The sequence below is a fragment of the Thrips palmi genome, unplaced genomic scaffold (assembly GCF_012932325.1).
Source record: "Thrips palmi isolate BJ-2018 unplaced genomic scaffold, TpBJ-2018v1 HiC_scaffold_6, whole genome shotgun sequence".
NCBI classification, from domain to species: Eukaryota; Metazoa; Arthropoda; class Insecta; order Thysanoptera; family Thripidae; genus Thrips; species Thrips palmi.
This window is the reverse complement of record NW_023144633.1, coordinates 5,741,772-5,766,612: the sequence shown is the minus strand read 5'-3', so window position 1 is coordinate 5,766,612 and position 24,841 is coordinate 5,741,772. Positions and strand designations below refer to the sequence as shown.

The window sequence follows — 24,841 nt, the reverse complement described above, 5'->3', positions numbered from 1 at the left end:
CCAAAAATTCTCTTGAACCGCCTTTTTATTTTTATGTTACTATCATTCCTAAAAATTTCACATTTTTCTAAAGCTCAAATCTCATTGTGGTAGATACGAACTTACGTTCCAATTCATGGTGCACCACACTCATTTTTTAATACAATTTCATATTAGACTTGCATCTGTTAAATTAGCATTTATTTTACAAAAGGAAGTGATTATCTTACATATGTGTGTTTATTAAGGTAGACATCTAATAGGTAATGGTTATTGGGGGCATGGGTTTTGTCTCAAGAGGAGAATATGAGTTGACGAGGTTGTTGCGCAGTTGCACACGGCGCATCTCTTGCAGTGTCTTTTGTTGTCGAATAGAGCGACCCAAAGTGCAGGCAAACAGCACTCCAAGGAACTGAAATCAGAAATTAGTAACTCATGTTAATTTTGACTAGAATCCTAGTTTTCCAATATTCATTAGTTATTTTGATTTAGTTGTTTCAGGAGCGCAGCATTTTTGTAAGCATGCTACCAAGTTACAAAAATGAATTAAAAGAATTACTAAGGTTGTTGAAGGTCCCCGAGTCCAAATGACATTAGCCACAAGGTAGTAAAAAGGTGATCGAAGACCAGGTCCCACCGAGATTTGAACTCGGATCGCTGGATTCAAAGTCCAGAGTGCTAACCATTACACCATGGGACCGCTTGAGGGAGGGGGATCGAAAGACGCCTCTTCAAGCGGCAACGCTGCCAGCGCGACACGGCGCCGCGCCGCGCCCCGCCACGCCGCAGGACGATTCCCGAACCCGAAGCGGCCCGAGTGGACCCGAAGGCGAGCCGAGGCGCTTGGCGCTTGTTCGGCTATGTTCGGCTCGCGCGCGCGCAGTGGGCAGTGGCGAGTCCTACTGGCGGCAGATTTGAAATGGTGTTTCGTTGAGCGGCGCGACGCACCTGAGTGAACGCGGTGACCACAGCGGTAGAAGCGATGAACGCCGAGCTCCTGGTGACGAAGATGCCCATCTCGGGGATGCAGCCGGGCACGATGTTCAAGATCTGGTCTGCCGTGCAGTCGGTGATGGTCGGGTGGCTGGTGCAGCAGGAACGCGGCAGGGTGGTGTTCCGGATGACCTCCTCCCAGTCCGCAGGCCCCTCCGCGCCGCAGCACTGGAGCTGTGACAACAAAACAACGGCCGCACGTGGTAAAGTTGGCTTAGGCTCGCGTCCCGGAGATGGAGGTCCCGAACGAGACGTACCCCTGTCTGCATGCGGTCCACGGCGCGCTGCATCATGGGGTCCCCGTTGTACGCGCTGATCCCAAAGAACATGCGGTCGCGCAGCGCGTTGCGGAGGCCGTCCTGGAGCACGAAGGCGGACAAGCCGACGCCGAGCTCGAGGAGCAGGAGGATGCTCAGCAGGAACGAGAACTGCGGGGGAAAAGGGTCAACTTGCGTCGTGGCGAAGGCAGCGTAGTCCGTCACCCTGCCTCTCTCACACCCCGAGGCAACGCCCCTCGAGCGCGAGAGAGTCAGGACTGTCCGGACGTCGAAAGCTTTGTTCGTTTCCTTATCTTACCAAGGAGATGAGCGCGGTGCTCTGCTTGAGGGCGCCCCAGATGCCGCAGCAGGACACGGCGATCACGGCGCCGCCCACCACGCCCAGGAACACGCCCGGGTACAGGAAGTGGCTGTCCAGGAGCGGCTTGAGCTCGGACAGGGGGCCGGCCACCATCATGGAGGTCAGCACCAGCAGGGTGCCGCTCAGCTGCAACCGGGTGGAGGAGGGTGACGGGGTTTGCAGGTGACAGTGGCAGAGGGCGGCCGGCACAGTCCTCTCTCTCCCCCCCCCCCCCCCCCCCCCCAACCGACCACGCGAAAGTATGAAGATGCTAAGGCTTGAGTCCTCCAAGGCTACAACATTGTGGGTATCGGCATAACAGGAACAGGAATATTCGCGAGAGGCGTTAGATTATCCCACCACCACCTCAGCCCCTCGGCCTTCGGGGTGAGGCGGTGAGGCTGCTACCTGGCCGCTGCGCTAGTGACCCTGCCCGATAAGCCCTCTCAAAACCATGCGGAACCCCCATGAAACGCGAAAGTGTCGATCCTGATTCCAACCGTAACGCCCGGCTCGCCTGGCCCGGCTCGGGTGATAAGGAACTGATAAAGAGATCTGGAACCCAGCGACAAGAGTCCTGCGCGAAGGACTCGATGACTCGGCCCACGAAGCGGCTCGGGCCGAAGGCTGTGGCCTACCCGGCGTGTTTGGGGAAAGGTAGCGCACGTTTGGTCACGGCCACGAAGTGCTAGAGTGTGTGAGTGTGTATGTGTTGGTGTGTGAGTGTGTATGTGTTGGTGTGTGAGTGTGTGTCTCCACGCTCCACGAGCGAGCCACGCGCGCTCGGCCACGCGCTTACGGACCGCCCCTGCAGGTTGACAACATCCGCCTCGCCCTTTCGAGGGTCCCGTCCCGGGGGCCGCGCCTAAGCCACGCCTTGCATCGCCTCGGCCCTACCCGTCGTGACGGGGAATCGCGCAGCTGTGTGTATATATGTGTAGATTGCACTCGTCGGTTTGCACTTCGCCGCGCGGACTGCGACCGTTTCACGTCGCCCTGCGTCAGGCAGCAGGCTCGGCATTTCCGGGGAGGTCGCAGAACGAACTTCCCTTCTCGACCTTCTCAACAATGAGTCGAGTGTCATCGAGAGTGCCCGCGCGGTCTGGGCTGCCCGGCGGCACCGCGGAGTCCTGGCGAAGCAGCGCAGCAGCCACCTACCGCGAAGAGGAAGTTGAAGGCCACCAGCAGGTACTTGATGCACTGCAGGCCGATGCCCAGGTCGTTGTTGAGGTGCGCCATGGTGGTGCTTGGCGGTTCGCGGCTTCGCGGCGGTGGACGAGGACGGGGCAGGATATCACAACAAACGCTTGGCTCGCTCTGTTGCTGCCGGGCCGGGGCCTCTGCTCACTCTGGTCGCGCGCCGCCTGCTGGTACTTATTGTTTTATCGCTGTTTTTTCGCGCCGCGCCACCAGGCTGCGCCAGGCCGCGCGGCTAGGCCCTGTGCCGCGGCGCTGGCCCGACGTGTCGCCGCGCCGACGCGACGCCGACGACGACGCCGACCTTGGTGCGACGCACCGCGGCGTCGCGACGCCCGCTGATAGTGACACGTTAAGAGCAGCCACGCTCGGAGTCGCTGGGACCGCGGGGAACCTCGGTGCCACTCGGCGTCTAGGCGGCCGGCGTCGAGCAAGCCGTCGGGGTTCCGGTGGGAGACACGGCACACGTGCGGCCGACGTGCCGCGCGGGGGCTGTGGGCCCCACAGTGTGGGGGCTGCCAGCTAGCTCTGTCTCTCTCGCACCCCTAGGGGACGCCCTGCGAGTGCGAGAGAGACAGAGCGAGGATGGCACTGTTCGGAATCAGCCTGCTTCCCCTTGGCCACGGGACTTGTACCAAGAAATGCAACAACACACGGTTGTCCCGAATCACCTGGTCCTGGTGAAGTGTCAAGGGGGAGGGGGTCTCCCGAATGAAATGAATGAAATCCGCTGTCTCGCGCGGCGCAGAAGCGCCGTGTGTATTCGCTGGGCTGGGCTCGGCTGGGCGTGCTAGGCCGTTGCAGATGTCGCCTTATCGAGGGCCTAGCGGGTGCATCTGGCTGCGCTGCGCGCCCTGCGCGCCCTGTACTGTACTTTCCGCCCGGTGACGCCGCTCCGCTGATTTCGGCTTCAGCTTTAATTTCAGCGGTTTGGCGGCCCGGCCATTAGCGTGGTTCAAAGGTCACCCCGCCCCACCCCGCCGCAGTTTGGGTTTATTTTCCCGCGGTTTTCTTTTCGCTTTTCCTTTCCGCTGGCCGGGGCTGGGCAGGGACTGAGGACGCCCTCGCCGCTCGTTGCGTCCGACATGCTAATGATTTGGGCGTCGCGACGTCGCGACGCTGCCGTCTGGTGCCGACGGCGACGCGGCGCGGTGCGTCCGGTGCTGCTGCCGCCGCGCCCCGCCGTCGTCGCTCCGTCTCTCTCGCAGCCCTGCGGCACGCCACGCGAGTGCGAGGGAGACAGAGCGACGCGGGCGCCGTTCGGAATGAGTCTGCTGATAACAGATAGCGAGCTGATAATCAGGCGGCAGCTTCGCAAAGCCCGATCGCTGTCTGAGCCCGGCCCAGCCCGGCCTGGTTCAGGTGGCTCGACACCGGCTGAAGCCAGTTTCTGCTTCTGGGGTGGAGTGTCCTGCCACCAGGTCCAACCCGTCCCAGTCCTCCCTTCGAAATCTGCAGACCTCATGCGAGACCAGTGGGTGGGGGAGTACACTGTGACATCCTCCTCGGCCTTGGGGTCGTTCGTCACCTTCCAGACGGCTCGCCGAACCAGGTGACTCCACCTGCACTGATTTATCACCCCTTGGCAACTCCTACTGCGCCGCGGTGCGACGTTCTCGCCGACCTCACGCCGATATTCCGTCAAAGTCGTCTTTTTGCCTTTTTGGCGCAGGACGGCACGCCGACGGGCAGTACAGTCCCTCTGCCGCTCTCAGCAGCCGATAAGGACGACGCCGCGTTGCTCAACCAGCCACCAGCTCCGCGGCGCACCTTGCGTCGTCGTGGCTCCGTCTCTCTCGCACTCACGGCGCGGCCCGTGGGGGTGCGAGGGAGACAGCGAACGCACGCCGTGCGCCGAACAGGTGTGCACGTTGGGTTGCCTGAGCCACGGCGGCTGCCATCCAGTCTCACCATATCCGCGCACGTTGCCAGCCACGTGTCGAACAACCTCCGCGGTAAGCGTTCTCCAAGAAAAAGATGTCTTTGCCGACTAGGCAAGCGGGAAGTATTGAGAAAGACACGTGTGGTTCTTAATTTAATTTATTACATTTACACCTTTCTCATTCAGAAAAAAAATATCTTCAACAGCACAACCACAACCACGAGAACGGTAAAAATGACTTTAAATTGTATACATCAAGTGCTGACTTTGATCAGGTTCGCATACACCTGTTCTAAAATAAATATTAAAAATGTAAAAGTAACCAAGTAAGTTGTCACTTAGCAGTGGAGTCTAGGATATTGATTGATTATGTACTGAGGACGATGAAATACATACAGGATGAATATCTCGACAGAGGCAAAATTCAAAACAGTAAAAACAAGTTAGGAAGACGTAATTTTGATACTTCTCTTGTGCCAGCAAATTAAAACATCCATCGTCTCATTCACCCCACCCCACCCCCCTCTCGAAAGTTCACTTCGATTGGACTATGGCACAATGCGCCTAAGTTACGAATCACAGTTTATAAACACTATTTACCAGTCTATCGTTTTTGAACATTAAAAGTACCCCCGCCTTTGACATAGAAAACGAACCATCCTTACATCTTAGGAACATGAGTCATTGCAGTAGTCCGACAAAAAGAGGCAGAGTCCGTCCACCCGGGGCCGGCCGGGCAGCCTCTACATGGGGGTCAGCTCGCTCACGGCCCGCCGCATCGCGGACGCCAGTCTGCAGGCCATCAGGATGCCGACGAGCTGCAAAATAAAGCAAAAGGGTCACGTCAGTACATGGTTCAATACAAATTTCTCACGAATCCATTGTTCTGAAAACGCTTTGTCGCAAAAATACACAGCGCGGTGAATTTAATTTTTCAGCCGTTTCCGTAATCTTGGCCGCTGTCCTGTGCGGTCAGTGCCCCGCACTGCCCCGGCTCGACAGACAAAACACAAACAACAAAAATGTCCGGGTAAATACTCGACACACGTCCCCGTCCCCGGGCATCGTGCGAGCTGCGCGCGGTTATCGCAAGCCGTGTTTACAAATAAAAGTCGCCGCAAGAGCGCAGCACGTGCGTTTGACCCCGTGACCGGAAATAAAGCCAGGCCCATCCGGGCGCTTTATCTTGCCTATGGAATCGGGCAGGCCAAGTCAGTGGTCGTCCGAGCCGCTCGGAAAGTCGCTCTGTTGCGATCTATAGCGGCGAAGCCAGCGCGCTCCTAGGCAGGAGCGGACGGCGTCGAATGCGAGTCACCCATTAGGTGACACCTAACCTAACCTGACACCAAGCCTGGTTGGTAGGCAACCCGCATGCAGCCCTGTTGTGGCATCGACCCTCCCGAAATGCTATACGATCAGTTGCGGTCTAGCCCGTAAGCACTTGTGGTCCAGCCGTTAATCGCAATCGCAATCGCATGGCAGCGTAGGCAGTACTGCCGAACAGGCCTGCGTCTGGGTTGCCTACCCGCCAGGCGGCATGGCCCCTTACGGAGGCAGGGTAGGCAACGCGGCACAGTGGGCCAGAAGACCGGTGGAGGCGGCCAAAACTCTAGAAGCATTTTGAGCTCCAGAGTCGCTAAACAGGACTCGAACCGAACGTGTGACCCCAGCAATGGATTGCTCGTTCGGAGAGTAATCCATTGGTGGGGTCACACGTTCGGTTCGAGCCTCATTTAGCGACTCTGGAGCTCAAAACGCGTCAAGGCACGCCTCAAACCACCTAAACCGAAACGTCTCCGCACCTGGATGAGCGCGATGGTGATGCCGGCGCCGCCGATGACGACAGCCTTGTCTCTGACGAACTCGCCGAACTTGGTGGTGCAGCCGTCCTTGAAGCGTGGCGGGTTGGACTCGGCGCTGCACGTGAAGGGTTCGAAGCCCGAGGCAGGGCCGCAGCAGGACTGCGGCACCGTCGTGTTCTGGGACATCTTGGCCAGAGTTATCCAGTCCTGGGGGTCGTTAACGCCGCAGCACTCGAACTGTGGGCGTGAGAAGGCGAGGGTGAGAATCCACATCGACAGCTCGGGAGACTGATTTGAGGCGAGAACGTCGCTGCGGATCACTCACGGTTCTCTGCATGAGGTCCCAGAGGGCGGTGACGACGGTGTCGTTCTTGCCGTAATTGAGCATGCTCTCGCCCAGCTTTTGAGTCAGCACGTCCTTGGCGGCGTCCCTGCACACGTAGCCCGCGATGCCGGCGGACAGCTCCAGGATGAAGATGAGGATCAGCAGGGCGATGTACTGCGGGTCAAAATAGAATTTTTGAAGAGAAGTGACAGAAAATTTAAGCCGTCTCTACCCCAGGCACGAGTGACAGCACACCGGTGCCACACCCACCACGACGATACCCCGCGCTGACTCACCGACACGATCATGCAGTGGTTCTCCTTGACGGCACCGCAGCAGCCCAGGAAAGACACGAGCAGGATGATGAGGCCGACGGCGATGAGCAGGTTGGGCGCCGAGAAGTACCTGTCGTCCAGGAAGACATGGTAGCCCATGTACACCGCCTTGATGGTGGCGCCGATGGCGAGCAGCACGATGCCGGTTATCTGCAGGCAGAAGGGGGAAACTTAGTAAAACGACGACACGCGGAATCTGATTGTGGCGGGGGAGGTTTCGTGTTGGCAAGCATGGCGCGCTCGGGGGAACAACTTAAAATTTGTGTACTCTTTCCAGAAGTTTTCGACATTTGTTGAAATTTTTGAGGGGTTTTAAGACTAAATTTCTCTGAAAAAAATTCATTTTATATCTAAGTTTTTTGAAATTTTTAAAAAATTTCAAAATTTTCGAAATGTTTTGAAATTTTAATTGTAAGTGTACATTTTGTTTTGGCTAGTTGTTTCCCCCTCGGACGCTCCTTGTTGCTGGCCTTATTGACGTGGCGTTGGCGAGCCTGTTGGCCCGGGTCAGGGCCCGGCGCACGGTCACCGCCCCCCTCGGCCCTGCCAGCCCTGCCCGCCCTGCCACCCCCACCCCCGCGCATCCTTACAAGGGCTGCACTTTGGGCCGCTCGGAGCCAGGTCGCCAGGACTGTCCCTGTCACAGCACGGGAACTCGCCTCCAGCACATGCACCCCGTGGGTCCGGCGCCTCCAAGGCATGGCCAAGGTCGCTCGCGCCACCTCCGCCCGCTCCGCGCTGCCGCCTTGCTTCAGTCCAGATAAGACCAAAGCCTTTGTCAAGTCTCGCTGTTGTTGCGAACCGCGACTGCCGAATTCAAACAAAACGCGACCGAGGTCGGACTTTTCCTTCAGCGAGCGGCACCGGCTTCTGTGTACCCTGATCCCCGCCATCCCACCTCATGATCCCTCCTAGCATGCCACTCTCCGCCAGCAGACGGAGCTCTGTTTTCGTCGCCCTGTCTCTCTCGCACTCACGAGGCGTCTCGCAATCTGCTGCCACTGTGCCGCCTCCTACCGTGCGCGTGCATTTTCGGGGCTTTTCTCGGGCATGCTCCGGAGGAGGAGCGTGCTCGCAGCGCCTCGTGGAGGGGCACTCGTCGGGAGTGGGCGGGGGAGCGGGGAGGGGAAGGACTTCCCCAAACCGGCCGCGCTGGTCCCCCCCTCCTCCAAATCACCCAGACGACTAACGGGTCAGGCTGGACCGGGGCCTGCTGCCATGCTGCGCCATGCCGGCCATGCCCAACGCGGGGCCCCGTGAATGGAACCTTTGTCTCCCACTTACAAGTGCATCATCCGATCTGCGTGCAATCGAACGGCCCAACCGCATCAGGCGAAACAGTGCCTCTCTCTGTCACCGCCAGGCGTGTCCGCGTCCACATCGCCGTTGCGTCAGCGCCGCCAGAGCGTCGTCAGCCTGCCTCTCTCGCACTCATGGCGCTTCCCGAAGGTGTGCGAGAGACAGAGCGCGCCCCGATGGTGGCGGCGCGCTAAACTGGAGCGCACGCGCCGCGATGTGGGCTGACGGGCTGAGGGCCCGGCCAAAACCAGGACGAGCCGATAAGTGGAAATTCGGGACCCGAGCAATACAAACACGCCGTTTCTCGCGCCACAAAATGACACCCTCTGACGTCACATCGGCGCCGACTGCGACCTCGGACTCCGCGGAGCCATTTTGACGTCACGCTGACGTTCCGGCGACTTGGCGGTGGCAGGTAACGACAGGCCGGCCTCGCGCGCACCAAGAGCGGATCCAGGGGGGAGGGGGGACAATTGACCCCCCTGAGCCTCTAGACGGCCGCCTGGCAGGTAGGCAAACAGACACAATTCGCACACTGCTTCGCCCCTCACTCGCCGGCTCTGGATCCGCCGCTGGTTGGCACGCCGCGAGGCCTGCTAGCCCAGCCAGCCGCCTTCCAGACTTATTATGCAACAAATACCGGCAATGAGCGGCCCACAGTTGCGAGCCGCGGCGGCAACACGTCGTCGGCACGTAGCGACCTGCAGCCGTCGCTCTGTCTCTCTCGCACCCAGGCGGCAGAACCCGCGGGTGCGAGAGAGACAGAAAGCTGTTTGGAATCGCGGCGCGCGGACACGGTCATGCACGATTGGGGCGCAGCGGCAGTTTCCAGGAAAGTGAAGCCGTTTTTGAACAAGCCTTGTCTTTATCGCGTCCTGGCTCTGGCTTGGGGATTCGCGGCTTCGCGGCGCTGTGTGACGGGTGTCGGGCAGGTGTGTTTGGCTGACGGCGCTGTCGGCGCCGCGTGAAGAGCGTCGAACGCGTCAAGCTCGCGTGTGACTCAGCGCCGACACCGCGCGCATTTCACCATGAGAGAAGGGCGCCCTGGAGTCCCAGCTTTTTCGGGCCGGGACGCCGCCTGGCCGAGGTTTGCACCACTTTGCGGCTAAGCGGCTCATCGCACAACATTTCTGACTAGCTCAGAAGATTCAGGAAGGTTTTTTACGTGCCCCGGCGTCGTTACATTTTGATTTGGTCAACCGGGGACCGAACGCGGCGAGCCTGAAGGGCGGCAGAGTGGCGCGGCCGAGGGTCCGCAGCGGCTGGCTGCCTGATGGCTGGCCGCCGGCTACCCCCACCCTACCGCTACAGGCCAGTAGACACCGATTTCTTGGTTCAAACTTGTGTTAGGTGTGATATTACACGCTTAGACGAAGACAACGTGTCGTTTTCACCGTTATTTCTTCTTAAAAGGCACGAGATATTCCCCAAGTGGTAGGGTGGGGGTAGCCGGCGGCCAGCCATCAGGCAGGCAGCCGCTGCGGACCCTCGGCCGCGCCACACTGCCGCCCTTCAGGCTCGCCGCGTTCGGTCCCCGGTTGACCAAATCAAAAAGGAAAGACGCCGGGGCACGTAAAAAACCTTCCTGAATCTTCTGAGCAAGTCAGAAATGTTGTGCGATGAGCCGTTTAGCCGCAAAGTGGTGCAAACCTCGGCCAGGCGGCGTCCCGGCCCGAAAAAGCTGGGACTCCAGGGCGCCCTTCTCTCATGATTTCACTCTACTCTTTTAATCGACTTGGCAAGTTTCGCGCAAAGGGGGGCAGCGCGCAGCAGCGCGGCTCTGGCCTCATTCGGCCACCGAAGCAGAGCGTTCGGCAGGGCCGCGTCGACGCCGAGTTTCAAGTTCTTTCGGTCTTCACGAAACGTTCCGGAAGGTGGTCATTTGGCGGGGAAGGCGAGTGTCAAGTCGCACCACCGGAAACAAACACACTTGCGCACACACACATACACGCACACACGTAAACGCGGCACGGCGATACAGCACACCGTCAAGAACGAGACCGCGGCCGCGGGGCCCGGTACGCCCGGCCAGCGGGGGGGGGGGGGGGCATCCCGCCAGACATGCCGGCCTCGTCCCGACGCAGCCGTGGCAACCATATGGACGGCTCCCCGGGCGGCTCGCTGCGATCCACGCCGCCTGGCCGCTTGTCCACGACGGGCACCCGCTCGGCCGCGTCCACCACACACGTACCACGAACAGGACGTTGAACAGGAACAGCAGGTACTTGATGACGTTGAGGCTGGCGGTCATCATGTTGGCGGCCGGCGCGGCGACGCTCCACTGGTGTCCACGGGAAGGTGTCCGCGGGGCGGACTGCTAATCAGTAGTGCGGCGGCCTGTGGCCGGGGGCCTGGGGCCTGGGCTGGCTGGCTGGCCGGGGCCTGCGCGGCACAACGGACGTCCCCGTCGCCTAGGCAACGCGTGGCGGTGTTGCTGTGTTGCGTGGCGGCGGTGCGTCGCGGCGGTGCGTCTGCTGGGCGGGCGGCGTCGGTCCCGGTGTCACTGTCACACTGTCACATGCTCTGCTCCGCTCCCCGGCGCGCGGTGCTCGGCGTGCTCGGCGACTCCACGACTCGGGCGGCGGGGCCGGGCGGAGCGAGCGAGTCTCGGCGGCGCGACGTGCGGCGAGCTGCGGCGTTCGAACAGAACCATCCGAGACGCGAAGCAACGCGAAGCGAAGCAAGTCGACGAGTCGAGGCGAAGGCGAGGCGAGCGGAGCGCGAGGCCGGCCGGACCGGAGCACTACTCCCTCCACACGTCCCCCACCGCCACCACCGCCTGGCCGCTGTCTCTCTCGCACCCGACGCGCCCACTCCGTGAGTGCGAGGGAGACAGACTGTTCGGGATCAGCCTACGGAGGCTGCATGTGGGCCCGTCGGCCCCCCGCGCCCCGAGGGGGCCATGCAGGCCACGCAGGCCATGCAGCAGTTTGATTCCGAACGGTGTGCCCATCTCTCTCGCGCCCTCGGCGGCGCTCCATGAGTGCGAGAGAGACAGGACCACTGTTTGGGACGAAGCGACAGGCCGTGCACTTGCCACGCATCACGCAAAGGCGGCGGCTGGGAGTCAATAAACTGTACTCGGACGCAACCCAGTGATGGAAGCCAGGCCCCCGACTTCCCACTTTTGTCAGAGGTCGGGAGGGAGCCTCCTACGCGGTCACGCGGGACCACCAGTGTTGGTACACCGGCTACTTCTGTGGCCGCTGAGCCTGCATGAACGCAAACAGAGACAGGCCTCTCCGAAATTTCATTTGAGCGACCCGCCTCAAAATCGCTCAAAATCTTTCTGTCAAGAGTCAAAGCGGTGTGGCCTCTGGCACCCTTCCGTTCCGATCACTGTGCAGTTTGGGATTGAAATCAGAGCACTGGTAAGTCGTTCGCAGGCTCTCGATGTATGGATGTATCAACCACAACAGTCGCCGCGCGCCGCGGCAGTGGCGTGGCCGGTGGCGTGGCGTCGCCCTTATGTCCCGGGGAGCGCCTGCGCGAGGCGCGGTAGGCCACCCTTCACTCGGCCGCGTCGAGCGCGCTGCGTCGTCCGTTCGTCGGGGGCTCTCTGTCTCGCTGTCGCTTGAGTCCGAAGGGTCGCTCTGTCTCTCTCGCACGCCCCCGTGAGTGCGAGAGAGACAGCAATGAAGTGATCCTCCTGGCGCGATGTTGCTGTCTCTGTCTGACTCGCGCTGCGATCGGCACGCCCCCTGGCGGCGCGGCTACGACACGAACTCCCACCGCGTTCGCAGCGTTCGCGTCAAAACAGACACACAGTGGGCCAGAAGACCGGTGGAGGCGGCCAAAACTCTAGACGCGTTTTGAGCTCCAGAGTCGCTAAATGGGACTCGAACCGAACGTGTGACCACACCAATGGATTGCTCTCCGAACGAGGAATCCATTGGTGGGGTCACACGTTTGGTTCGAGTCCTGCTTAGCGACTCTGGAGCTCAAAACGCGTCTAGAGTTTTGGCCGCCTCCACCGGTCTTCTGGCCCACTGTGAGACATCGGATTCGCGATGGCGCGGCGTGGCAAGTGCAAAGCGTTCTCCTCGTCTTATCTGCAGACAGGGTCAAGCACTTGCTCAAGCGCTCGGGGCGCACGGCGCATGCACAAGGCGAGTCCTGCCGTTCCGCAGAACGCCAAAAAAGAAACTGCAGTTCGATCGCCGTCCGGCCAAAAACGCGTTGTTTTTGAAAGCGGTGGGATAATCTTATCTGCGCGGCGGTCGCCTCGCCCCGCCTCGCCGGGGCCGGCAGCCGCGGGGCCTGGCAAACGCAAACACTGGAGCGTTCGAGAAATAAATTGGGACCCGTGGTGGCGAGAAAGAGAGAGAGATTGTGACGAAACAGTGTGGAATCGACCTGCTGGCTGCATCCGACCGTGCGCTCGGATGTGAGACTGATTCCGAGAGTCGTCTTCGTCGCTCTGTCTCTCTCGCACTCATGGGGCGTCCGTTATAGGTGCGAGAGAGACAGAGCGATGAAAACGACCCCAGGAGTCGCGTATATAGCGCGAAGATGCAGCTGCTGTCCTCCTTGTGCTCCGCGTCGACGGCGGCCTCGCCTGGCCTAGGACGGCCCCGCGTGCGCCCGCGTGTCCACGGAGCCGTCCGTAAATAAATGACGACCACATCGACCAGAAAGACGACTCGTCGTCTCGGCAGTGGGTCCTCGCCGAGGTCCTCGCTGGCGCGGCGCTTCCCAAGGGGTTTTTGTTGTTGTTGTTGTTCCCGAAATCAGCGCACTTCCTACCAACATACACTGTAAAAAATTCCGTACTTTTGTACGGAAATGGTACAGAAAAATATAGTTCGGAGGTACGGAGAAAAGTACGGAACGTTCCGTACTTGCTCCATATGAACCCATGTAAATGGGTACGGAACGTTCCGTAGTTGGCAAGTACGGACGGTCCAGGCAAATTATTGACCAGACATGTTCCGTACTTTTTCCGTACTTTTTTCTCACAGTGTACGCCTGGGAAGAGCTTGGGATCGCTAGCAAACGAATTGAGTTCCGTTGCGCTGCGCGTCGTCCCCAAACGTGTCTCAACGAGCGACTCTTGCGCTCATCCTCGGCTGGTCCAAAATAGCACTTGTGATCCCTATCTAAATAGATATCGTTGTCGGAAAAACTAATGCTCGTTATCACAGGGTGAGTCAGGCTGGATCGGACGCGACCTTGCGGGGAGCGGAGCCGAGCGGAGCGGGGCCACAGATATTGACCACTGGCTGTGGACTGATTCCGATCCGTTTCGTCGCTCTGTCTCTCTCGCACCTGTACGGGACGCCCCATGAGTGCGAGGGAGACAGAGCGACGAAAGCGACTCTCGGAATCAGTCTGCTGGCTGGTCTCGGCGGTCTCGGCACTAATTATTTAGACGTCATTACAGCAGCGCGGCTCGTGGCCGTGTCTCCAGCGGGAAGGTTGGTAGGAAAAAAGGTGGAGCAGCCTGGCAGCCGGGCTTCAAGCTTCGCGCTCTTATTTTTATTTCATGCGGTTTTATTTTTGTTGGTTGGCTACCGTGGCGGGGATTTCCCTGATCCGGCAACGCTGGGCTCGCGCCTGGCTCGCGCCGGGGCCCCGCGCCACCGCGCCCACCTCCGTCCACTTCCGGAGCGTGTGCCGGGCCGGGCCGGGCGGCCGCGCCGGCTTGCTGTCCACGACCCGCCGCACAGTGGATTTGCCAGAAGACCGGCGCAGGCGGCGAAAACTCTAGACGCGTTTTGAGCTCCAGAGTCGCTAAATGGGACTCGAACCGAACGTGTGACCCCATCAATGGATTGCTCTCCGAACGAGGAATCCATTGGTGGGGGCACACACTGGGTTCGAGACCTGTTTAGCGACACTGGAGCTCAAAACGCGTCTAAAATTTCGGCCCACAGTGCACCGCCTGCTTGCGAACTTTCGACCGCCCCGCGCGGCACTGGCAGCACGCTGGCTCGGTTTGGCCGTGCACGCCTCGTCCGCGGGCCGCGTGCAGCACCGCGCTGGCGGACCGCGAGCACTGCTCTGTCTCTCTCGCACCCTTGCGGGACGCCCCACGAGTGCGAGAGAGACAGAGTGAGCCTCCTGGAATGCGCGTGCGAGGACGAGCCGCGCTTTGGAAGCAGCCCGCTTCGGCCGGCCTGCAGTGGCGAGCCTACAGTGGCGAGCCTACAGTGGCAGGCCGGCGCCTGATAAGGGCCCGTCCGTAAGGCCCGCTCCGGCACGCCGCCAACCTGCAGACTGATTCCGAGAGTCGTTTTCGTCGCCGTCTCTCTCGCGCTCACGCGGCGTCCCGTATAGGTGCGAGAGAGACAGAGCGACGGGAACGACTCTCGGGATCAGCCTGCTGGACTTGGAAGGGAAGGCCCCGCGCAGCTCGCCTAGAGCCTGCCGACGGTGTGGGCGCCGCGACGGGGTCACGCCGGGGAATCGACCTGGAGCGTCTTCCTCACGAGGCTCTCGGGGCGGGCCCGGAGCCGCCCGCACGGCCGCGCCTCCTCGAATTGCGGGCGTAGCGACGCAGCACTGGCAGGCAGTGGCAGGCAGTGAGTGTGACTAACGCCCCGACGCGTCACCTCCGCTAATCAGTCAGTCGTGGGTCACCCCCCTCTCCAGGACGGGGAGCTGCAGAGTGCGGCCCGGCCCGGCCCGGCCGCCATGCCGAAATGGGCTAAATATAGCCCGCAGCACCCGCGGATGCAGGGGCTGCCCAGCGATTTCGAAGGACCGTTCGGCCGCTCTGTCTCTGTCGCACTCATGGGGCGTCCCGTAGGGATGCGTAAGGGGTACAGGGGTACGCCCCGTATGGGCACGCCCCCAATGGGTACGCCTTTAAGCAAGTTTTGGGCGGGTCGCCACCCCTCGCCAACTAGTAGCCACCCCCCGCCCGTCCTGCTTCCCCTTTCTCACACACTCGCAGACTTGGACGGGAACCACGAACTCCACGGGCCAACCACCGTGGGAAAGCCAGTCCGTCCACGCCACCAATAAGGACCCCGCGCGCACAGACGGTGGCTAGGGTCATTGCTGGGACCTGGGTGGGACGGCCGTCGTCGTTGGTTATGCTTTTTCCTCCGATAGTCCTCAGTCACCAACACGCACGCATGGAGGACTCGGTGGGCCTGTCCCCGCTGTGCCTGGTCGGCGGTCTGTACAGTAGACCCCTGGCAGAATGGTGGCCATGGCAATGCCAAGGCACCGCAAAATTTCGTGATATGCCATCCCACGGACCTAGACCCGGTTATCGCGTGATAAGGTGCTCACTCGGCCCCCCTCTCTCTCGCACTCATGGGGCATTGCCAAAGGGTGCGAGAGGGACACAGCGCCTTTCGGAATGAGACACCTCCCGGCAATCTCATCGCGGGGCCTCTCGATGAGACTCTCGATGAGACCGATGAGAGCGACGAGGGCGGAGGGCGCGTGGACAATGTTACTCCGACCGGCGATGCCCCCTGTCGTGTCGGCCCGTCGGCAAACAAACAAACATCCGTCACCTCGAGTTGCAATGCCCTTTCAAGGTGGGGCCACGGCCAGAGTCTGTCTCTCTCGCACCTGCAGGACGCCCTATGAGAGCGAGAGAGACAGGGCGATGTAAACGTCTCTCGGAATCAATCTGCAGGCTGCCGTTGGGGTTCTCCGACAGTCACCCGCACCCTAGGGACCTAGGGGTGGACTGCGAATTTGACGACCAAGTGACTACTACTGCGTGGAGGGCTAAGTTCAAAGTTGCCTTCCCTCGTGGTCGGATTACGCGTGTACTTCGGCCAGCTGTCCGGCTGTCCGGGTGAAATCGTTCCAGACACGTTTGTGTTGTCATCTTGCGGTACGCCGACCGCGACCGCGATGCCTTGTGGTATGGGAATCCGCTTTCGTCTTCTGTCCTCGCACCGCTTCGGAATGGCCCGTGAGTGCGAGAGAGACAAGGCGACGAAAGCGCCGAGCGGAATCCAGCCGCCACTTCCCGCCTCCGGATGCAGCTCGTTGGAACGAGTACCAACGAGTACCGGCGTTCGGGATTTTCGCCGTGTGCACAGGTTAACGTTGTGTGTGTGCGGTGTGTGTCCCGCGTCCGTCGACCGGCATGGCACTCTGTGACGTTTCAAAGAAGCCGCTTCAAATGAGTCAACCTCATGTGACCTCCCCTCCCCACCCCACCCCCGCCCCCGCGCCACGCCGCTCACCCCTTCTGCCCTGCCTTCCATTCCCTTCCCTTCCCCGCGTCGGGCCGGCTCGGCACCCATCCGCCCCGTCTGGGCCTCACGGCCTCCGCCGCGGAAAATAGTCCCCACTTTCAGCGACTTCCCTTTCGGTTTCCCTCCGGTTTTCCCAGCAGATGTGTCGGCTCGGCGAGACGCGAGGGCTTCTGCAAGATTTTCCGGAGCAAGTGGCTTCGAGTCACTCGGCCGGGCCGAAGCGGTTCGCCTTAATTTGCACGTAGTCCCCCCGGCGGAAGGCTACTCCAAGTCCCGTCGGCCAGTCCGTCTGTCAGTCAGTCGCATCGCGGTCGCGGAGTGTTGTGCTGCCCAGCAGACGAGATATTCGTGGCTTGCCTTCGCGTCGTGCTTTGTTTGTTGCGGTTCCACCTCGAAGCGGATTGCTCCGTCCTTTCTTGCTTTTCAGTAAGCAAGCGCGAGTCTCCGAATCGCCCAAGTCGTCGAGAGCCGCCAAGATGGTGTCGTGCGGGATGTCGTTTATAAAGTACCTCCTGTTTTTGTTCAACCTCCTTTTCGCGGTGAGTACCCCCTGTCAAAACGGCCCTCGCTGTCTTTCCACTTCCTCGGAACTTGCTTCACTTTCGGTCCTGGGCTGCCCCTGCGACCGCGTTCCGGGTTCCGCCTTGTAGGCCAGTTCCTCTGGTGCTCTCGCTGTCGGTACCTGACCTGACCTGGTACCTCCCCTGCCAAGATGGGTTCGCCCTGGCTCGCCTGGAGGGAGGCCGCTGCCCCACCCCTAGTTCCAGGTTCTGGGTCGACCCCTTTCTTGGCCGTTCGTCCACAGAGAATGCACTGGCCGTGCCCGGGGTTGTCAGCGGCGCTGCGGCCGTGTATGTTTCATTTACCAAACGGGGTCCTCCTCGCCAACGCCTGTCGCGCTTTGTTGCGTAACGTTGCCTCGCGAACGTCTGTTTTTCCTGTCGTTGTGACGCTCCAAATCGCTCCAGAATGGAGGACTCCGCGAGGCCACCGGCCTCGACACGCTTGTTGCTGGGGCTCCCGTAGGTTAAGCTTTATGGGGTTCGGGGACACGGACACACCCCGGCTAGGCCACCGCTAGACCGCCACCGGGACTCCGGCGTGGGGAAGGGGCGGACCCGTCAAGCGGCTGCCATTTGTTGTGGGTCGGCGTGTCCTCTGTTCAGTGTAACTGACGGGACTCACAGCTCAGGGACGAAATGAATTTTCTTGGACATCAATACTAATGCAGGAAACTTGGAGGGGTTTTCCCTAGTGTACATTCATTTTGGTTTGAGGTTAGGGATGTTTCCACCCCACCCCTTTCCACCCAATACTGCCCATGAAACATAATTTGTAACTTTTATTGTAATGGCAGCTGCAATTTGGAATTCTAATTGTCATGTCTTGTTTTATGTTTCAGATATCTGGCATTGTCATATTGGCAGTGGGGGCAACGATTGTCGCTAGGCAGAAAAATCTACAGCTAGTAGTAGATCATTTCTGGTCGGCAGCAGTGCTGCTAATTGCTGTTGGCTCGATTGTCTTTTTGATCTCCTTCCTCGGCTGCTGTGGTGCCGTCCGTAACAGCAATGTCATGGTCATGTCGGTGAGTGTATTTCTAACAGTATGATTGAACTTGTGATTCAGTACTCTGAGTTAATAATTCACAAATTCTCCTGTTTAGTTTGCCGTTCTGCTCATCATCATCTTCATTTTGGAGTTGACTGCTGCTGTTGCTGGCTACTTGCTGCAATCTAAAATTCATGATGTTCTTCAGACCAGCCTGAATGAGTCACTGAAGAGTTATGACAACACCACCACCGTTAGGGAAGCTTGGAACATCATGCAACACGATGTAGGTTAACTTCCAGGCATGTTTGTGTGTGATCCTATTTTTTTTGTAGATGTACATTATTGTCATTTCGATTGTCTCTTCAATGTGTTTCAGTTCAAATGCTGTGGTGTCAATGGACCTGACGATTGGCAGACTGTCTTCAAGAATACGACTCTGCCTGATTTTTGCTGCCCAGACAAGGATGTGAAAGACAAATGCATTCTCAATGGACCCATTCCCTACAACAAGGAAGGATGCTTGATGAAGTTTGAGAAGATTTTCCACGACAAGGGTTTCCTTGTTGTTGGTATTGGTCTTGGTGTCTGCTTCATCCAGGTAATCTTTTGTGAAAATAAATCATTCTAATTTAAATTAAGATCAGCCCTAGACTAATTGTTTAACTACTTATCCCTTATTTCACAGATTGCTGGTGTGATTCTCTCTTGCTGCCTGGGCCGTGCTCTTCGCAAGGACTACGAAACTGTCTAAACATGCACTTTTTTATTCCAACTGGTTGTATGAAAGATGTTCATGTGAAGTGTGGTAGGTATAGTTGTTTCCTCCACATCAAAAATAAGTATGGCTGAATTGTGAAATTCTGATTTCTTTTTGTCTATTTTTTCATCACAATTTCGTACTTACTCTTTAAACTATATTTTCAGTATTTTATATTGACCTTTCATGACTTAAAACATATGCCTTTGAATCCATCTTTAGGCTTCTCTTTTTTCTTTCTCAATGTATTTCTTCTCGGTACTTATTTATTCTGCTGAGAACTGAAAGAAAAACTTTGTTTCAATGTCATAAATTGTGTGGTTTTGATCTGAATCCAATGTCCTCTTTGTTGTATTGTAGTTGTGAATTTTGTAATAACTGACCTCATACATAATCAAGTTTCATCCTGTTCTGCCTTTGCTGTTTTATATCTCAGGATATCGTAGTGTGCAATCACCTGGTGACTACAGGAGGAAATCTCCTGTCATTTCCTGCCATGTGTATGCTAATCTTATTCCTTAATTATTTTATTTTTACATCTTGGTGCATATTTCCCCTGTGTTGTTTCCTTGCCTCCTATTTTGTGAGTAGCTTGGCAATCACTTTGACTTTTCTTACTTGTCACCCCTCCCTGGACCAGAACTTATCAAAACTGTTAGTCTGGGGCGATTAGGAATTCAGTGTATGCTGCTTTGAAAGATCTGTTCCAGTAAGAGGTAAAATCTTGTTCCATGTCATTTTTTTAAATATTGAAAACATAGTGTATGTTAGTTAGTCGGTATGATTGCATACCTTGTAGTTACCCCTCTGATTATTTTATTATTAAAAAGATTTGAAAAAACTTGATTTTTGTGCAGTTCTGGTGATAAAATTCAGCAACTTGGACTGATCTGTTTTTCTTGTTGGCCAGTTTAGTTTGGGCTTTCACTGCAAACTGAAAGGCCACCTTTGCTTCTGGTAATACTTTTGTCTGTGTCAATGGTTAGTGCCAAAATGTCTTGATTTGCAGTGTCATGTACTTCTTTCATTCACTCAAGAAACGACCATGTCAAAGGTTAGCGTTTAGTTGCCTGTCGAGTTGCGACAAGTTTGCTCTTGTGTGATTGATTACAGCACCAGTCCAAGTTAACATTTTTGTCTTGTAGGTCTCAACTGTTGTTTCCTGGATAGGGCGATTTTGGTGGAGGATCTTTGAAGGGCTATCATTATTATAACATGTGTTGTGCCATTGGAAGCCTTCAACATAACACAAACATGTCTAACTTTACCCTTATTGTCATGAATTCATGTAGTGCGGACTTGTGCACAACCTCTGGTTTCATAGAACTTCTGTTACATTTTCTTGTTTATGATGTGTGAGGCTTCACTGCCTTTGCCCTCAAGTTTGATTCATCTTGAAGTGTTTTCTCCCTTTGGCTGTTGAACCACCTTTAAATCTTTCTAAAACTAATCCTCATGAATTGGCATGTTAATGTTATTGTGTGTAAACTAGTCCTGAATTTCAATTTTTAAAGAAATGCGCACATGCTGTTTGTTTCTTATGTTGCACCCATTATAATTTTATTTAAATATTCATTGAGCTGCACAAAACAAAAATATATGTATCATTGTAATTAAGAACCTCCCCCTCCCCCGTTTTTTGGTAGAACAATTTTTTTTAAAATGGATTGTTGCTTGGTGGTAAGAATGGTGCAAGCTGAGCCTGTGTGCAATGATAGCACAGTAGTCTTTTGCATCTCCACTTGACTGTTTGGGAGCCTAGCAGGCACACCCAGTGCTGATGCCAGGACCAACCAAAGACTATGAGCTCCCTGACTGGTTTGCATATGGCACCTGTTGTGTGTTGTCTGTTGCAAGCAAAATTAAGACTTTGGAATACTCACTTTGTGGTGTATTGTGATTGAGCGACCTGATCTCCCTTCTGTTTATGTTCATCTGTCTTTTTGCTTTGTGACTGTGTTTCAATAAACATTATGGATCCCGTCCAATGTCTTTTATCACTGCATATCCTTTTTCAACTTTCCACACCCAGATGTACTTGTGCCGACGGCCTGCCCAGCTCTGTAGAGGGAGGGCGCAGCACAGCGCAGCAGGGCTTTGATCCCCGAGCTAGCCAGGTGTTCCTGGCAGCCCCGTAGCCCCGCCATGACCCCGCTGTTGCCCCAGCAACGAAGGCGAGGGCGGGGTTCAGGTCTGGCTTCGAAAAGTGGAGCTGTGCGATCGATAACGATAGCGGAAGCAGTGGCGTGGCGTCCACTACACTATACACACTCGGAAGCGCCAAGCGCCGCGGAGGGGCTGCCAGGCACGGCCAGGCCAGAGCGAGCCCCGGCGCGCCCCCTGGCACGGGGCCACGCCCAGTGCACTGCAGAATGATTCCCAGGAGTGGTTCTCGTCGCCGTTTCTCTCGCACCCCTATACGGAACACCCAACGAGCGCGACAGACAGAAGTCGGTCCGCCGCTGCAACGATGAACGTGGCCACGGGAAGGAACAGGGATCCGCACACGACACTTGCTCAAATACGAAACTGTCGGCTCCTTTTCGAACTGGTTTGCACCGCAGCACGCCCCGCGTACTTGATTGAAGTGAAGGAAAGAGGCAGCGCCGGAAAGAGCGATCAGCGAGCCGGAAGTGAGCACGAAAGCGAGAGGAGGCACCGCGCAGCGCCGCGCAGTCGATTCGATCAAACAGTGGTGGTTACTCCGACTGGGCCGAAGACGGCGCGACGTGCACGGGGTGCTAGATGTGCGCTCAGTAGGCGCCTCGGCGTCGCCGCCTCGACAGCCCGCCCAGCACCATGACGCTCCTCACCCGCACCGGCCTGCTGGAGGGACGCCGACGGCCTGTTGCTCGGCGCGCCAAGGTGCGGGCGTCGCGGGTTCGAGTCCCGCCGCCGCCAGAGTCTCGCGTTTGATTTTCCCTTTTCTTCCCTGCCCTACCAGGATGACGCGGCGGTGCAGGCCGCGCAGCTGGCGGTGGCGCCGCTGTGCCACGCCGCGCCATACTCGCTGCGCCCGCTCGCCGCGCTGCTCAACCCCTACGCCCGGGGGTGCTCGGTGCTGTGCAACCACCCCGCCGACAACCAGGCCAGGGACGCCCTGCACGCCCTGCGCCGCGTCAAGGAGACATGGGTGCGTGGGTGTGCACAGTGGATCGGTGGAGGCGGCCAAAACTCTAGACGCGTTCTGAGCTCCAGAGTCACTACAACTACAAGGACTCGAACCGAACTTGTGACCCCACCAATGTATCGCTCACTGAACGAGGAATCCATTGGTAGGGTCAAACGCTTGGTTCGAGCCCTGTTTAGCGACTCTGGAACTCAAAACGCGTTGGGAGTTTTGAGCGCGCGTAGGCCGGCCCGCCGAACAGCGCTGCTGCGCGGGTCGGCCCAGCCCCGATTTGACAGGCGCCTGACTGGTGTTGCCGCACGGGCACGATACACCCTGTTGAAATCAACCTCATCCTGCCTGCTAGGCCTATATCTGCAGACATTGCCTCGTAGGCAGGCGGTGGTTGGTCACCCTCTCGTGGGATGTTTGGGCTGCGGAAAGTCTGGACTTAACGGGCTGTTGCACTTGCAGCCGACGGAGAGGGTGCTGGCGGGCGAGGACGCGCTGCCCGAGGAGTTGTTCCGGCGCTACACGGACACGGACTCGCGGCCGCACTCGCCGCCGCACTACCACCGCCCCCACATGCCGCCCCCGCTGCTGGCCATGCCGCCGCCCTCGCTGGCGGCGCCGCCCCCGACGGGGGCCTCGACAGGGCCGCGCCGGTGCCGCACGCCGGACCCGTACCACCCGTACCACCTGCAGATGCAGCCGCAGGGACCGGCCGGCCAGCCCGGCCAGCCGCAGCGCACCCTACTCATCCTGGACCTGCGGCGCTCCAGGAGCCACGACACGCTGTCCGTGGCGGCGGCGGTGAGTGTCGTCAGCAGACCGATTCAGAGAGTCTTTTTCGTCGCTTTTTCCCTGGCGTACTCGCGTGAGAGAGACAAAGCGACGCAGGACCAGCCGGTGACTGGCGCGTGTTGCAGTCGGAGAGCGGCATCTGGCCGGCGTCCACCCTGGTGGGCGCCGCGCCGTCCATGCTGGTGTCGCCGCCGTCGCCGAACGAGGCCGTGCAGCCCGGCGGCCAGGCGCGGCGCCTCGCTGGAGCAGCAGCAGTGCCCGCCGGCCCCGGTCCCGGCCCCGCACAGCGGAGGACGCCGCGCACGCCGTGCCCGTCGCTGGCCGCGTCGCGCCCCACGTCGCAGGCCGCGTACCGGCCGCCGCCCGCCCCCGCCAACAGCAGGGCCGCCAGCCGCACCATGGCCAGGCCGTCCAGCCACCCCGCCAGCCCGTCGCCCGCCAGCCACCGCGCTAAGGTACGCGCCGTCTAACCTGGCCACTGTTCCTCCAGCCCCGGACCTCGGCCAGCGTGATCGGCGAGGTGCTGCTGAGTCTGGAGACACTGAGGTACGCGCCGCCTAACCTGATCGCGCCTGTCTACTGTTCCCCCAGCTCCAGACCGCGGCCAGCGTGAGCGGCGAGGTGTTGATGAGCCCGGAGACTCCCCTGCTGGCCAGCGTGGACTCGGCGCCTGACGTGGTGGTGACGTGCGCGGACGAGGCCCGCACCGAGGAGGACGAGGTGGTGCGGCGGCGCGGCAAGAAGCGGCGCGGCAAGAAGTCCGGCAAGGACGGGCTGCGGGACACCGACAAGGAGATCCACGGCTTCCCCGAGCCGGGGGAGACTCAGGTGCGTGCGCCCGAGCCTCCGAGTGGCCGCACAGTGGGCCAGAAGACCGGCGCAGGCGGCCAAAATTCTGGACACGTTTTGAGCTCTAGAGTCGCTAATCAGGACTCGAACCGAACGTGTGACCCCACCAATGGATTCCCCGTCCGGGGAGCAATCCATTGGTGGGGTCACACGTTCGGTTCGAGCCCCATTGAGCGACTCTGGAGCTCAAAACGCGTCTAGAATTTTGGTCGCCTGCGCCGGTTACCTGGCCCATGGACCCACGGTGCACTGTGGCCCGTCGACCACAAACTACCCTCTGCCATTCAAGAGACTGAGTGTTGAAGTTTAACGACGTAGGTTTCCGCCATCGGTGACGAGAGCCACAACCCCTCGGCGAGGCCCTCGCTCACGGGACAGCAGTCGACGGCCGGCCTCGGCGGTGGCCTTCTGGGCCTGCAGGGCCTCGGCGCGGCGGCAGCGGTGGCGGCGGCAGCGGAAACGGCGCGGCTCCGCGCGCTGGCGCGGTCCTTCCTGGACGCCGAGAGCCTCACGCACCTGCAGAGGGACCTGGACCTGGAGACGGTGGAGTGCGAGTTCGACGAGAAGGTAGTTACGGCGACAGCGTGCGCTCGTTCATTTCTTCATTTTTGAAGCTTTTTGTCATCGTTCAGAGACGCGTCGCGTTGGAGGAGGCCTTCCGCCTGCTGCCCCCGCACGCCAAGCGCAGGGACCGGCTGCGCACCAGCCCCGACGCCCCGCCGGACGCCGCCGACGCCGCCGACGCCGCCCCCGACGGTGACGCCGCCCCCGACGGTGACGCCGCCTCCCGCGCCGGGACGGGTGGCCTGCTCGGCATCCCGCGGGTCTTCTCGCTGCGCAGCGCGCGCTTCGAGCTGCCCCTCAACAGCGCCGTGCTCAACTGTGAGTGCGGCTGGAGGGAGGCACCCCTAAGGCATGGCCAAGTCCCTGCCATAATCTGCCGGTTTCCTGACCCACAGCGCTCACCCCGATGGAGTACGTGACGAAGCACGTCGAGGTGTGCAACAGCAGCGCCCAGCTGTACCGCCGAGTGTTCAACCTGCACCGGGAGGGGGCCGCCGTCGCCCAGCCCCCGCAGCAGCAAGACCCCCCTCCCGTCCCGGCCCAAGAAGTGCTGGACGACGAACCCCGAGTCCTGCTCGGCGGGGTACGCGTTCGTGAATGAGA

At 58.9% G+C, this 24,841-nt stretch overlaps 3 protein-coding genes, 1 long non-coding RNA gene and 1 other non-coding gene across 5 annotated transcripts; 2 read left to right on the top strand and 3 right to left on the bottom strand.

The window, feature by feature from the left end:
• Positions 1-158: 158 nt before the first annotated feature.
• LOC117652098 (CD63 antigen-like) lies at positions 159-2,975 on the bottom strand. The gene is made up of 5 exons (XM_034396773.1): positions 2,749-2,975; positions 1,549-1,737; positions 1,230-1,400; positions 928-1,146; positions 159-391 (listed from the first exon to the last, which is right to left on the bottom strand). Exons 1-5 carry the CDS (start codon positions 2,827-2,829, stop codon positions 236-238), a joined length of 816 nt encoding a protein of 271 aa, XP_034252664.1. The 5' UTR covers positions 2,830-2,975; the 3' UTR covers positions 159-235.
• Positions 608-679, bottom strand: Trnaq-uug. Its single transcript has one exon. It is a non-coding gene; the product is annotated as a tRNA-Gln (tRNA).
• A 1,058-nt stretch (positions 2,976-4,033) lies between the features above and the next one.
• On the top strand, positions 4,034-5,069 carry LOC117652100. Its single transcript, XR_004588140.1, has 2 exons — positions 4,034-4,339; positions 4,460-5,069. It is a non-coding gene; the product is annotated as an uncharacterized LOC117652100 (long non-coding RNA).
• LOC117652099 (CD63 antigen-like) lies at positions 4,812-10,844 on the bottom strand. Its single transcript, XM_034396774.1, has 5 exons — positions 10,622-10,844; positions 7,093-7,281; positions 6,797-6,970; positions 6,472-6,708; positions 4,812-5,487 (listed from the first exon to the last, which is right to left on the bottom strand). Exons 1-5 carry the CDS (start codon positions 10,682-10,684, stop codon positions 5,413-5,415), a joined length of 738 nt encoding a protein of 245 aa, XP_034252665.1. The 5' UTR covers positions 10,685-10,844; the 3' UTR covers positions 4,812-5,412.
• Positions 10,845-16,873: 6,029 nt separating this feature from the next.
• LOC117651721 (CD63 antigen-like) lies at positions 16,874-20,900 on the top strand. Its single transcript, XM_034396024.1, has 5 exons — positions 16,874-17,140; positions 18,004-18,189; positions 18,268-18,438; positions 18,532-18,753; positions 18,841-20,900. Exons 1-5 carry the CDS (start codon positions 17,078-17,080, stop codon positions 18,904-18,906), a joined length of 708 nt encoding a protein of 235 aa, XP_034251915.1. The 5' UTR covers positions 16,874-17,077; the 3' UTR covers positions 18,907-20,900.
• Positions 20,901-24,841: the final 3,941 nt, after the last annotated feature.

Coding starts and splice junctions, on each gene's coding strand:
- LOC117652098 (XM_034396773.1), bottom strand. CDS start 2,829: ATGGCGCACCTCAACAACGACCTGGGCATCGGCCTGCAGTGCATCAAG. Junction 1,738..2,748: donor CCTTCAACTTCCTCTTCGCG/GTAGGTGGCTGC, acceptor ACCCGGTTGCAG/CTGAGCGGCACCCTGCTGGT. Junction 392..927: donor TGGTCACCGCGTTCACTCAG/GTGCGTCGCGCC, acceptor TTCTGATTTCAG/TTCCTTGGAGTGCTGTTTGC.
- LOC117652099 (XM_034396774.1), bottom strand. CDS start 10,684: ATGATGACCGCCAGCCTCAACGTCATCAAGTACCTGCTGTTCCTGTTC. Junction 6,709..6,796: donor GGGACCTCATGCAGAGAACC/GTGAGTGATCCG, acceptor TCACGCCCACAG/TTCGAGTGCTGCGGCGTTAA. Junction 5,488..6,471: donor TCACCATCGCGCTCATCCAG/GTGCGGAGACGT, acceptor TTTATTTTGCAG/CTCGTCGGCATCCTGATGGC.
- LOC117651721 (XM_034396024.1), top strand. CDS start 17,078: ATGGTGTCGTGCGGGATGTCGTTTATAAAGTACCTCCTGTTTTTGTTC. Junction 18,439..18,531: donor GGAACATCATGCAACACGAT/GTAGGTTAACTT, acceptor AATGTGTTTCAG/TTCAAATGCTGTGGTGTCAA. Junction 18,754..18,840: donor TTGGTGTCTGCTTCATCCAG/GTAATCTTTTGT, acceptor CTTATTTCACAG/ATTGCTGGTGTGATTCTCTC.